This window comes from Oncorhynchus clarkii, chromosome 6 (genome assembly GCF_045791955.1).
Source record: "Oncorhynchus clarkii lewisi isolate Uvic-CL-2024 chromosome 6, UVic_Ocla_1.0, whole genome shotgun sequence".
NCBI classification, from domain to species: Eukaryota; Metazoa; Chordata; class Actinopteri; order Salmoniformes; family Salmonidae; genus Oncorhynchus; species Oncorhynchus clarkii.
In genome coordinates this window covers 13,597,368-13,610,843 of record NC_092152.1, presented here as the reverse complement: position 1 = coordinate 13,610,843, position 13,476 = coordinate 13,597,368, and the positions used below count along the sequence as shown (strand labels likewise).

Sequence of the window (13,476 nt, the reverse complement as noted above, 5' to 3'; positions counted from 1 at the left end):
GATTTTTAAGAGCTCCATATCTCAGTGTGATGGCTGCTAAAAGTTTTCTCCCACACTTACAACTCAGCAACCAGCCCACTCTCTCTCTCTCTCTCTCTCTCTCTCTCTCTCTCTCTCTCTCTCTCTCTCTCTCTCTCTCTCTCTCTCTCTCTCTCTCTCTCTCGCTCTCTCTCTCTCTCCCTCTCTCTCTCTCTCTCTCTCTCTCTCTCTCTCTCTCTCACTCTCTCTCTCTCTTGCTCACACACACATCACATTCTCCCTACTTTTCTGGGAGAAGGACAATAAAAAGGCCCTCCGCTCTTCCCGACCCCTGACCCTTGATCCCTGGAGGTCTCCTGCTGCCTGTGATGGAGGAGGCATAGGAGGAGGGGGGTAGGGGGCCTGAGAAACACTTATCAGAGCACTCTGGATCTCCATCATGGGTAAGCTCCCCCTCTAGTGTTTACAACCCTCTCCTCCTCTCCTCCTCTCCCCCTCTCCTCTCCTCCTCTCCTCTGCACTAAGACACGTCTAAAAACCCTCTGAGGCAGCCTGTGGATGGGGACATATTCCCAAAGTCAGTCTTTACTGTATAAACCTCTGGTACCTTTACACTGAACAAGATAGGAAAGTTCATGTCTACATCAGGTGCAAATGTGTGTTTTTTAACTTGTTTTTTACACTCTCTCCAAATTAACCTGGGGCTGTCTCTCCATCCAATGCTTAAGAGACATGGAGGTAGGGAAGAAGGGAAGGAGGGAAATAGAAACAAACCAATAATCTTCTACTTTGCCTGCTGAAATCAGAGCCATTCGGGTTCTCAAGTAGACAAGTAATTTTGTAGGAGCCACTAAAACCCCACTGGTGCCCGGGGAGAGCACACATCGCGGGCCGCTTATTTCAAAGACCTTTTCCAATCGGTTACACAATGGAGGCTCTCGTTTTATGCTGTTACATCATAAAAGTGTTCCTTTGTTACATGTCCATCCTTAAAAGGTCTTAATTCCTTCTCCTTTCAGCCCGGTCTATGGCAAATTCCACAGAGACATCCCATTCGCTGCAAGGGCTGGAGTGACCCAATCAGAAACCAGCATGCGAGGCTTTGAGCCTTTCTTCTGCTGCCACTCTCCTGAGAACATTAAATCGTACTTTCATCCCCCTCACCATAGGGGGAAGCCCCATTAATGATGACAGAGAAAGAGAAATTCCACCACTCGGTCCTGTGACACCATTCTGCTGTCAAGCAGGCGTCTCAGTGGACAGAGAATCAAGCATGGCTTCCTGCAGGTGGAGTGACCATGAAGGTCATGGCACAGCCCAGAGAGGAGAGAGGGAGAGGGAGCAGAGAGAGAAAGAGGGAGAGGGAGGGGGGGGGTAGACCTTCAGAGGAAACACCGCTTTCCCACAGCAAATTAAGACATCTGCGGAAAAATAAAGGCTGGGGTTGTGCATTTTCGTTTAATTTCGCTATATTCATTTATTTATTCGACCACTGGATTCTTGTATTTTGGAGAAAGACCATTTGTTTCTTCTCTCCCTCTCTGTTCTCTGAGCAGCCCAGTCCACATGGCGTGTCCCTGTCTTTAGGTTAGTGTCATGAGAGAGAGCAGCAGTAATGTGTGTCTGATAGTATGATACTGAACACTGGACTCTCTTGCTCAGTTCCTTGCGTGACACTGTTTTGTTCTATATTTTCTGTCACGTTCTCGAAAGCGTTTAAACAGCTTTTTGCCGTTAGGCTTGCCGTCCCTCCCCCTTCTCTTAGGTGGAGTTGGGGGGTTGATTAATCAGTGTGAAACCCCCGCTGCTCAGACCCCCAGTTGCCAGGGCCAGCCCTCTCCACGCTGGACTCCTCAATGAGAACATTGTACTGATATAAAACAAATGTCAATCAATGGCCAAATAGTCACCCAGCTCGCCATCCATTCAGCGTATGCGTTCTGTTATAAAATGCTAGAACAAAGCGATGAGTATTTCCAGCATATGCGTTTGCCCCCTAATGTTATATCAAACACCCAGTGATAAATGTCTGGCTAATGTAAGCTGCGCACCACCACAACCACTCTACCGAGCAGCTTCGAGACTGATGCACTGTGTACATAGTCATTGAACACTGGTCACTTTAATAATGTTTACATACTGTTTTACCACACTTCATGTGTATACAGTGGGGAGAAGAAGTATTTCATACACTGCCGATTTTGCAGGTTTTCCTACGTACAAAGCATGTAGAGGTGTGCAATTTTATCATAGGTACACTTCAACTGTGAGAGACGGAATCTAAAACAAAAATCCAGAAAATCACATTGTACGATTTTTAAGTAATTAATTTGCATTTTATTGCATGACATAAGTATTTGATCACCTACCAACCAGTAAGAATTCCGGCTCTTACACACCTGCAAGTTTTTCTTTAAGAAGTCATCCTGTTCGCCACTCATTACCTGTATTAACTGCACCTGTTTGAACTCGTTACCTGTATAAAAGACACCTGTCCACACACTCAATCAAACAGTTGTCTGATGAGTCAAAAATTTAGCTTTTTGGTCTAAACTCGCCGTGTTTGGAGGAAGAAGAAGGATGAGTACAACCCCAAGAACACCATCCCAACCGTGAAGCATGGAGGTGGAAACATCATTCTTTGGAGATGCTTTTCTGCAAAGGGGACAGGACGACTGCACCGTATTGAGGGGAGGATGGATGGGGCCATGTATCGCGAGATCTTGGCTGGGTCTTCCAGCATGACAACGACCCAAAACACACAGCCAGGGCAACTAAGGAGTGGTTCCGTAAGAAGCATCTCAAAGTCCTGGAGTGGCCTAGCCAGTCTCCAGACCTGAACCCAATTTAAAATCTTTGGAGGGAGCTGAAAGTCCGTATTTCCCAGCGACAGCCCCGAAACCTGAAGGATCTGGAGAAGGTCTGTATGGAGGAGTGGTTCAAAATCCCTGCTGCAGTGTGTGCAAACCTGGTCAAGAACTACAGGAAACGTATGATCTCTGTAATTGCAAACAAAGGTTTATGTACCAAATATTAAGTGCTGCTTTTCTGATGTATCAAATACTTATGTAATGCAATAAAATGCAGATTAATTACTTAAAAATCATACAATGTGATTTTCTGGATTTTTGTTTTAGATTCCGTCTCTCACAGTTGAAGTGTACCTATGATAAAAATTACAGACCTCTACATGCTTTGTAAGTAGGAAAACCTGCCAAATCGTCAGTGTATTAAATACTTGTTCTCCCCACTGTATGTATTCTAGTCCAGGCTCATCCTATATGACTACTGCTGTGCACACCTTTATTCATATACTATCCATACTGTCTGTACACATGTTCCGGACTCTGACATTGCTCATCCTGATATTTCTTAATTTATTATTATTTTTGATTTTATTTTAACTTTTTTGATTATGTGTATATTATTGTGTATTGCCAGTTAATATTACAGCACTGTTGGAGCTAGAAACACAAGCATTTCACTGCACCTATGCTAACATCTGCAAGTCCACGATCATCTCCATTGTGTTGTTGATGTTGAGTGAGAGGTTATTTTCCTGGCACCACACTCCCAGAGCTCTCACCTCCTCCCTGTAGGCTGTCTCGTCATTGTTGGTAATCAAGCCTACTACTGTTGTGTCATCTGCAAACTTGATGATTGAGTTGGAGGCGCGCTTGACCACACAGTTATGGGTGAACAGGGAGTACAGGAGGGGGCTGAGCATGCACCCTTGTGGGGCCCCAGTGTTGAGGATCAGCGAAGTGGAGATATTGTTTCTTACCTTTTACCACCTGGGGGCGGCCCGTCAGATAGTCCAGGACCCAGTTGCACAGGGCGGGGTTCAAACCCAGGGCCTCAAGCTTAATGATGAGCTTGGAGGGTACTATGCTGTTGAATGCTGAGCTATAGTCAATAAACATAATTCTTACATAGGTATTCCTCTTGTCCAGATGGGATGTGTGCAGTGTAATTGTCTATGGATCTATTGGAGCGGTAAGCAAATTGGAGATGGTCTAGAGTGATAGGTAAGGTAGAGGTGATATGATCCTTGACTAATCTCTCAAAGCATGTCATGATGACAGAAGTGAGTGCTACGGGAAAATAGTAATTAAGTTCAATTACCTTTGCTTTCTTTGGTACAGGAACAATGGTGGCCATCTTGAAGCATGTGGGGACAACAGACTGGGATAGGGAGAGATTGAAAATTTACGTAAACACACCAGCCAGCTGGTCTGCGCATTCTCTGAGGACGCGGCTAGGGATGCCTTCGGTGGCACTGTGTTATCCTTAAAGCGGGTGAAAAAGATAATTAGCTTGTCCGGAAGCAAGACATCGGTGTCCACGACATGGCTGGTTTTCCTTTAGTAGTCCGTAATGTCTGTAGACCCTGACACATATGTCTCGCGTCTGAGCCATTGAATTGCGACTCCACTTTGTCTCTTTACTGACGTTTTGCCTGTTTGATTGTCTTGTGGAGTGAATAACTACAATGTTTGTACTCTGCCATATTCCCAGTCACCTTGCCATTGTTAAATGTGGTGGTTTGCACTTTCAGTTTTGCACGAATGCTGCCATCTATCCACAGTTTCTGGTTAGGATAGGTTTTAATAGTCACAGTGGGTACAACATCTACTATACACTTCCTGATAAACTCAGTCACCGTATCAGTATAGTCATCGATATTATTCCTTGAAGCTACCCGGAAAATATCCCTGTCCGTGTGATCACAACAATCTTGAAGCGTGCATTCCGATTGGTCAGACCGGTGTTGAATAATCCTTAGCACGGGTACATCCTGTTTGAGTTTCTGTCCACAGGAAGCGAGGAGCAAAATGAAATCCTGGTCAGATTTGTCAAAAGGAGGGTAGGGGAGTGCCTTGTAGGCAAGTTGGAGCAAGTTGGAGTAACAGTGGTTGAATGTTTTAGCAGCACGAGTACTAGAGTCGCTATATTGATAGAACTTTAGCAGCCTTGTCCTCAAATGTTCTTTCTTACAATCCCCAGCTACAATAAATACAACCTCAGGATATGTGGTTTTCAGTTTGCATGAAGTCCATTGAAGTTCTTTGAGGGCTGTCGCAGTATCAGCTTGAGGGGGGATATACACGGCCGGAGATAATATTTGCATTTGATTCTGAGGTATTCTAGGTCGGGTGACCAAAAGGACTTGAGTTACTATATGTTATCACAATTACACCTTGAGTGGCTAATCATGAAACAGACACCCCAGCCCGTCTTCTTCTCAGAGAGATATGTATTCCTGTCTGCGCAATGAACTGAGAACCCAACTGGTTGGACGGACTCAGACAGTATATCCTGAGAGAGCCATATTTCCGTGAAACAGAGTATGTTACAATCCCTGATGGAATCCCTCTGGAAAGAAACCAACTTCTTCAACTTTATTATCCAGAGACTGAACATTAACTTGTTATGGCTGAAATCCCAATATCGGGATCGATATGACAAATACCAGTGAAAATAGAGGGTGCGAAATTCAAACCACAGAAATCTCATAATTACAATTCCTAAAACATACATGTGTCTTATATCATTTTAAAGCAATTCTCGTTGTTAATCCAACCAAAGTGTCCGATTTCAAATAGGCTTTTCAGCGAAAGCACTACAAACGATTATGTTAGGTCTCCACCAAACCACAATAAGCACAGCCATTTTCCAGCAAAATATTGCATTCACAAAAAGCATAAAAAAAGATAACATTAATCACTAACCTTGAATTATCTTAATCAGATGACACTCATAGGACTTCATGTTACACAATACAGTGCCTTGCGAAAGTATTCGGCCCCCTTGAACTTTGCGACCTTTTGCCACATTTCAGGCTTCAAACATAAAGATATAAAACTGTATTTTTTTGTGAAGAATCAACAACAAGTGGGACACAATCATGAAGTGGAACGACATTTATTGGATATTTCAAACTTTTTTAACAAATCAAAAACTGAAAAATTGGGTGTGCAAAATTATTCAGCCCCCTTAAGTTAATACTTTGTAGCGCCACCTTTTGCTGCAATTACAGCTGTAAGTCGCTTGGGGTATGTCTCTATCAGTTTTGCACATCGAGACACTGACATTTTTTCCCATTCCTCCTTGCAAAACAGCTCGAGCTCAGTGAGGTTGGATGGAGAGCATTTGTGAACAGCAGTTTTCAGTTCTTTCCACAGATTCTCGATTGGATTCAGGTCTGGACTTTGACTTGGCCATTCTAACACCTGGATATGTTTATTTTTGAATCATTCCATTGTAGATTTTGCTTTATGTTTTGGATCATTGTCTTGTTGGAAGACAAATCTCCGTCCCAGTCTCAGGTCTTTTGCAGACTCCATTAGGTTTTCTTCCAGAATGGTCCTGTATTTGGCTCCATCCATCTTCCCATCAATTTTAACCATCTTCCCTGTCCCTGCTGAAGAAAAGCAGGCCCAAACCATGATGCTGCCACCACCATGTTTGACAGTGGGGATGGTGTGTTCAGGGTGATGAGCTGTGTTGCTTTTACGCCAAACATAACGTTTTGCATTGTTGCCAAAAAGTTCCATTTTGGTTTCATCTGACCAGAGCACCTTCTTCCACATGTTTGGTGTGTCTCCCAGGTGGCTTGTGGCAAACTTTAAATGACACTTTTTATGGATATCTTTAAGAAATGGCTTTCTTCTTGTCACTCTTCCATAAAGGCCAGATTTGTGCAATATACGACTGATTGTTGTCCTATGGACAGAGTCTCCCACCTCAGCTGTAGATCTCTGAAGTTCATCCAGAGTGATCATGGGCCTCTTGGCTGCATCTCTGATCAGTCTTCTCCTTGTATGAGCTGAAAGTTTAGAGGGACGGCCAGGTCTTGGTAGATTTGCAGTGGTCTGATACTCCTTCCATTTCAATATTATCGCTTACACAGTGCTCCTTGGGATGTTTAAAGCTTGGGAAATCTTTTTGTATCCAAATCCGGCTTTAAACTTCTTCACAACAGTATCTCGGACCTGCCTGGTGTGTTCCTTGTTCTTCATGATGCTCTCTGCGCTTTTAACGGACCTCTGAGACTATCACAGTGCAGCTGCATTTATACGGAGACTTGATTACACACAGGTGGATTGTGTTTATCATCATTAGTCATTTAGGTCAACATTGGATCATTCAGAGATCCTCACTGAACTTCTGGAGAGAGTTTGCTGCACTGAAAGTAAAGGGGCTGAATAATTTTGCACGCCCAATTTTTCCGTTTTTGATTTGTTCAAAAAGTTTGAAATATCCAATAAATGTCGTTCCACTTCATGATTGTGTCCCACTTGTTGTTGATTCTTCACAAAAAAATATAGTTTTATATCTTTATGTTTGAAGCCTGAAATGTGGCAAAAGGTCGCAAAGTTCAAGGGGGCCGAATACTTTCGCAAGGCACTGTACATGCATGTTTTGTTTGATAAAGTTAATATTTATATAAAAAAATCTGAGTTTACATTGTCGCGTTAGATTCACTAGTTCCAAAAACATCAAGTGATTTTTCATAGCCACATCATTTCAACAGAAATAATCATCATACATGTAGATGATAATACAAGTTAAACACATGGAATTATAGATATACCTCTCCTTAATGCAACCGCTGTGTCAGATTTCAAAAAAGGTTTACGCCCATGCAATAATCTGAGACGGCGCTCAGAACAGTAGCCAAATTAGCCTCCATGTTGGAGTCAACAGAAACCAGAAAATACATGGTAAATGTTTCCTTACCTTTGATGAACTTCATCAGAATGCAGTCCTAGAAATCCCAGGTCCACAATAAATGCTTGATTTGTTAGAAAATGTCCATTATTTATGTCCAATTAGCTACTTTGGTTAGCGCATTTGGTAAACAATTCCAAAGTCACAAAGCGCGTCCACTATAACATGACGAAATGTCCAAAAGTTCCGTAACAGTCAGTAGAAACAAGTCAAACGATGTACTGAATCAATCTTTAGAAAGTTGTTTACATATATCTTGAATAACGTTCCAACAGGAGAATTAGAATTACTTCAGATGAGCAGTGGAACGCAGGTGCTTCCCCTGTGAACGCGCCTGGTGAAAGCATGGTCCACTCATGGCTGTGGTGACTATTTCCTGTGTCAAGCGACCCCCCTTCACATTAGATTCATCAGACAAAGTTCTATTGACTGCTGATATCTAGTGGAAGGCGTAGGAAGTGAAAACTCATCCATATCTTGCTGTTATTTCAATGAGACCTTGGTTGAAAATCTGCCACCTCCAGAAAAAATCAGGAAGTGGAATTTCTCCAGTTTTTGCCTGCAATATGAGTTCTGTAATACTCACAAACATAATTCAAACAGTTTTAGAAATGTCAGAGTGTTTTCTGTCCAATACCAATAATACTATGCAAATATTAGCAACTATGTCTGAGGAGCAGGCCGTTTGATATGGGCACCTTTCATCCAAGCTACTCAATACTGCCCCTGCAGCCATAAGAAGTTAACAAATAATATACTCAGAAGTGGTGGATGGTGTGCGCAACTCCGAAGTCGAACCAGAAGACCACTCCGAGTACCTCTCTGCTGCCAGCGTTGTTTTGGGTCGGCTTCTGGAATCACTTCTATTTCCCTGGGGGGTGCGAACAAAGGATCCGCTTCGGGAAAGTCGTATTCCTGGTCGTAATGCTGGTACTGCTGTTGAGTTACAGCCGCTCTGATATCCAATAGTTATTTTCGGCCTTATGTAATAGCACAGAACATTTCCTTGGCTAACAATGTAAGAAATAATGCATAAAAATACAAAATACTGCAAAGTTTTCTAATAGCTAGAACCGAGGCGGCTCTCTCTGTCGGCGCCAGTTTCTTCTCTGTATTTCTTCGCCATATCTTTCACTGTCCGAGTGCACATGACTTATAAAAATTTTAAACTATTGTGAACCATCTTGTAGAGAAAAATATTGTACGATAATGTACGACACAATGTCTTGGCTGTCTCTCCTATAGACTTCTGAAGTACCTGTGTCTACAGCCTAGTGTCAGCCTGTTGAGGAGAGGTATCAGTATTTTCAGCCCAGTGTCAGCCTGTTGAGGAGAGGTATCAGTATCTTCAGCCCAGCGTCAGCCTGTTGAAGAGAGGTATCAGTATCTTCAGCCCAGCGTCAGCCTGTTGAGGAGAGGTATCAGTATCTACAGCCCAGCGTCAGCCTGTTGAGGAGAGGTATCAGTATCTACAGCCCAGTGTCAGGGCTCAGGGCTGAAACTCTCCCTGCTCAAACTCTATGCAGGTCAGTTTATTGAGGGTCTAATTGCTCTGAGATTTAGCCAGGTGAAGAAGTCACTGATCGTTTCTGTTCGAGATGTGCAGAGACTGAAGAACTTCTCCCCTCCATAATCCTTTTCCCACAAGCCTTTCTCCCCTGTAATGACTTTTCTGCCTGCCTGGGTTTGACCGTAACAAAAGTCATGGAACAGTGTATGTAGTGTCTATTATGTGTGACTGTGTGGGTGTGTGTGTTTGTGTACGTGTGTGTGTGTGTGCACCAGCAAAAATGCTACTATCTAATCGTCTTTGTGTGGCATCTCTGGAAATCATACCAATGTGAATGCATGGAACCACTATACAGAAAAACCCTGTATTTATGCAAATAAAAGTGATTACACTGACTGAACCCTGATTCTCAAAACATAACGCTCATCGAAAAGAGTCCAGAGTGTACCTTCAAGAAAAGTCCAGAGAGTACCAGCAGGAAGAATCCAGAGAGTACCGTCAGGAAGAGTCCAGAGTGTACCACCAGGAAGAGTCCAGAGTGTATGACCAGGAAGAGTACAGAGTGTACAACCAGGAAGGGTCCAGAGTGTACCACCAGGAATGGTCCAGAGAGTACCACCAGGAAGAGTCCAGAGTGTACCGTCAGGAAGAGTCCAGAGAGTGCCACAAGGAAGAGTCCAGAGAGTTCAGAGTGTACCGTCAGGAAGAGTCCAGATGGTAGAGTCAGGAAGAGTCCAGAGAGTACCAACAGGAAGAGTGCAGAGTGTACCGTCAGGAAGAGTCCAGAGAGTACCAACAGGAATAGTCCAGAGAGTACCAACAGGACGTTTCCATAGAGTACTAATAGGAAGAGTCCAGAGTGTACCGTCAGGAAGAGTCCAGAGAGTACCAACAGGAAGAGTCCAGAGAGTACCAACAGGAAGAGTCCAGAGAGTACCGTCAGGAAGAGTCCAGAGAGTACCAACAGGAAGAGTCCAGAGAGTACCAACAGGAAGAGTCCAGAGAATACCAACAGGAAGGGTCCAGAGTGTACCGCCAGGAAGAGTCCAGAGAGTACCGTCAGGAACAGTCCAGAGTGTACCACCAGGAAGAGTCCAGAGTGTACAACCAGGAAGGGTCCAGAGTGTATCACCAGGAAGGGTCCAGAGAGTACCAACAGGAAGGGTCCAGAGTGTACCGTCAGGAAGAGTCCAGAGAGTACCGTCAGGAACAGTCCAGAGTGTACCACCAGGAAGAGTCCAGAGTGTACAACCAGGAAGGGTCCAGAGTGTACCACCAGGAAGGGTCCAGAGAGTACCAACAGGAAAAGTCCAGAGTGTACCGTCAGGAAGAGTCCAGAGTGTACCGTGAGGAAGAGTCCAGCGAGTGCCACCAGGAAGAGTCCAGAGAGTACCAACAGGAAGAGTCCAGAGAGTACCAACAGGAAGAGTCCAGAGTGTACCGTCAGGAAGAGTCCAGAGAGTACCAATAGGACGATTCCAGAGAGTACCAACAGGAAGAGTCCAGAGAGTGCCAACAGGAAGGGTCCAGAGAGTACCAACAGGAAGAGTCCAGAGTGTACCATCAGGAAGAGTCCAGAGAGTACCAACAGGAAGAGTCCAGAGAGTACTGTCAGGAAGAGTCCAGAGAGTACCGTCAGGAATAGTCCAGAGTGTACCACCAGGAAAAGTGCAGAGTGTACCACCAGGAAGGGTCCAGAGAGTACCAACAGGAAGAGTCCAGAGTGTACGGTCAGGAAGAGTCCAGAGAGTGCCACCAGGAAGAGTCTAGAGAGTTCAGAGTGTACCGTCAGGAAGAGTCCAGAGTGTACCGTCAGGAAGAGTCCAGAGAGTACCAACAGGAAGAGTCCAGAGTGTACAACCAGGAAGAGTCCAGAGAGTACCAACACACACACACACACACACACACACGTACAAACACCAAGAAAATGAGAGGGCAGGGTGGAAACAGTGAGTTGAAGAAGATGACCAGGATGTAAAACAGACGGAGAAAACAGGACATGTAATTCCTCTCTTTCCCCCACACCCCTCCCTGACCTTTGACCTTTCACGGCCTGATACAACAGCCTCATCCGTTCAAACAGCATCAGCCCTTCAACCATCACATCCTCATCCTCACCGCTCCATTTCATATAGTCATCCCTTTTACTTTTTACTATTTTATCTCTTTATTTGGAAAACACATCCAGTGAATTGATTTGTTCACATCTGGGTTTATGTGAAACACTTAGTTACTTTTCCCACAATTTATTAAGCAATTAAAATCCTTACATTACGCAGTGCAAATTAACTGAATCTGCTCCATCTGAGGCAGCAGGAGAAAAACACTGTTCTATTTCACTATAGACCCAGCTAACACCAGACATCCTCATGATGTTTAGTACATTCTCTAGCTAACACTGAACATCCTCATGATGTATAGTACAGCATCATGGAAATCAAGAAAGGGACAAAACGTAATTAAAACACTAATTTGACCACTTCATTTGTTTTGACCCAGCCCCACTCAGGTAGCAGGACTAACTTCAACAACTATTGGAAACCATTGGCATTGGTCTAGACTAGAAGCATAAGATCACAGTGGAAAGATGGGCTATGGGTTATGAGTCATTCTGAGGCCCAAAGCACGTACAGATGTAGGATCTTGCTTGACCACCCTGTTGCAGGAAAATTAAAAATGTGTCGTGTATTTGACGTTTAAAAAGGCTTTTGAAGTTTGTAATTTCCATTTTGAAATTTCAGACTTGATCTTCAATTAAAAAAAATATATGAACCCCCATAAAAATGTTAATTAATTATATTCAAATAATAATTCTAATTTACGGTTACTGCAAGATTATTTTCCTGCAGTAGCAAACTTAAACTCAAATTAAGATCCTACATCTGTACTGTACTGATCCTGAATATACAGTGCTGGAGCTGGCCGGGTAAAAAAGTCCATGCAAAAGTTTATGTTTGCTCGGGTCTATTCAAAAAGAAGGGAGAAAAAGGGGACAGATATCTCTTCATTATTTAATTTTCCTCTGTTCTGTGAAAGTGTTGGTGTGGGGATCAAACGCCGGCCCCATCTAGCCACTTGTTATCTGGCAGAGAGGAGAGAGAAAGGAGTTGCAACCTCATCAACCTCCTGCTCTCTCTGCAGACCAATCCAGCAGAGATTACATAAATGCCTGAACATCCACAATGGCTTCCTTCATGGGGAACACACACACACACACACACACACACACACACACACACACACACACACACACACACACACACACACACACACACACAAGAAAGAAGGAAGATGAGAGTATGTGACCAATAAAATGTGATTTGATTTGACATAACAAAGTAATCCTGTGACCAATTGATATAGTATCTGACCACCATCATGGTCTTGTTCACTGGTTGTGCTCATTGGCTAACCACTCTACAGACCCAGTACTGCCCTGCCCACCACCCTGACTTGTGTCAACCAAAGGCAATCTGTCATTGATTCAATTATATAGATATTTAGCAATACACTGGAGGACGACCGTTGTGAGACAAGATCCAGAGAAGGCAAATCCTGAGATAAAAATAGGTATTTTTAAATATCGTAAGGTGATTAAACATCACTTAGCACACCAGAAAATCATCTAGTAAAATTTGTCAGCTTTTACAATTGGCTGGAATGAAAGGGATAAATCACACCAGTAACAAGGCCATGGAGTTATTATGATTTCAATACATACTCATTACAAAACATTTAATTATGGTTAGAATGTAGAGACGGTGGGTACATTATGACTACAGCTGTACTCCAAGCTCCTAACTCCATTGCTCCTAATACTGTGATTGTATTGAACAGTGAACTGAAGGTTTTCATTATCAAAGTTGTACCAGACAATTGACAAGGCTTCGGCATGCGGGTCTTTGTGAGAGCTAGGCTATACAATGCACAGTGGGACATGTATTCACTTACAACCTTTCATAGGCTATAGAGCAGAGCTCTAGCTTTGATCCCCAAATCTAGTTGTTTACAGCAACCCTTCTACTGCTTAAAACTACTTTAAAAAAATGTTTTAAACATACATTGAATGTGGCTTGAATACATACATAAAAATGTATGGCCAAATGTATGTGAATTAGTGATGCATTGCATTCACTGGAGAAAAGTAAGTATGCTACTTTAACATCACTATAATGCAAATAATAATATATAAATTAATAGGTAAAAATATATAGCTTTCTTACTTGATTACTTGTACATTATATCTACCTATA

At 43.2% G+C, this 13,476-nt stretch overlaps 1 protein-coding gene across 1 annotated transcript; it reads left to right on the top strand.

The window, feature by feature from the left end:
• Positions 1 to 418: 418 nt before the first annotated feature.
• On the top strand, positions 419 to 12,294 carry LOC139412299 (proteoglycan 4-like). Its single transcript, XM_071159143.1, has 4 exons — positions 419 to 422; positions 9,658 to 9,940; positions 10,095 to 11,101; positions 12,260 to 12,294. Exons 1-4 carry the CDS (start codon positions 419 to 421, stop codon positions 12,292 to 12,294), a joined length of 1,329 nt encoding a protein of 442 aa, XP_071015244.1.
• The last annotated feature ends 1,182 nt before the right edge of the window (positions 12,295 to 13,476 follow it).

Excerpts from the sequence above, each read along its gene's own strand:
- LOC139412299 (XM_071159143.1), top strand. Across the intron at positions 9,941-10,094 it reads CGTCAGGAAGAGTCCAGATG|GAAGAGTCCAGAGAGTACCA; the intron begins GTAGAGTCAGGA and ends GTGTACCGTCAG. Across the intron at positions 11,102-12,259 it reads AACCAGGAAGAGTCCAGAGA|TGTTGGTGTGGGGATCAAAC; the intron begins GTACCAACACAC and ends GTTCTGTGAAAG.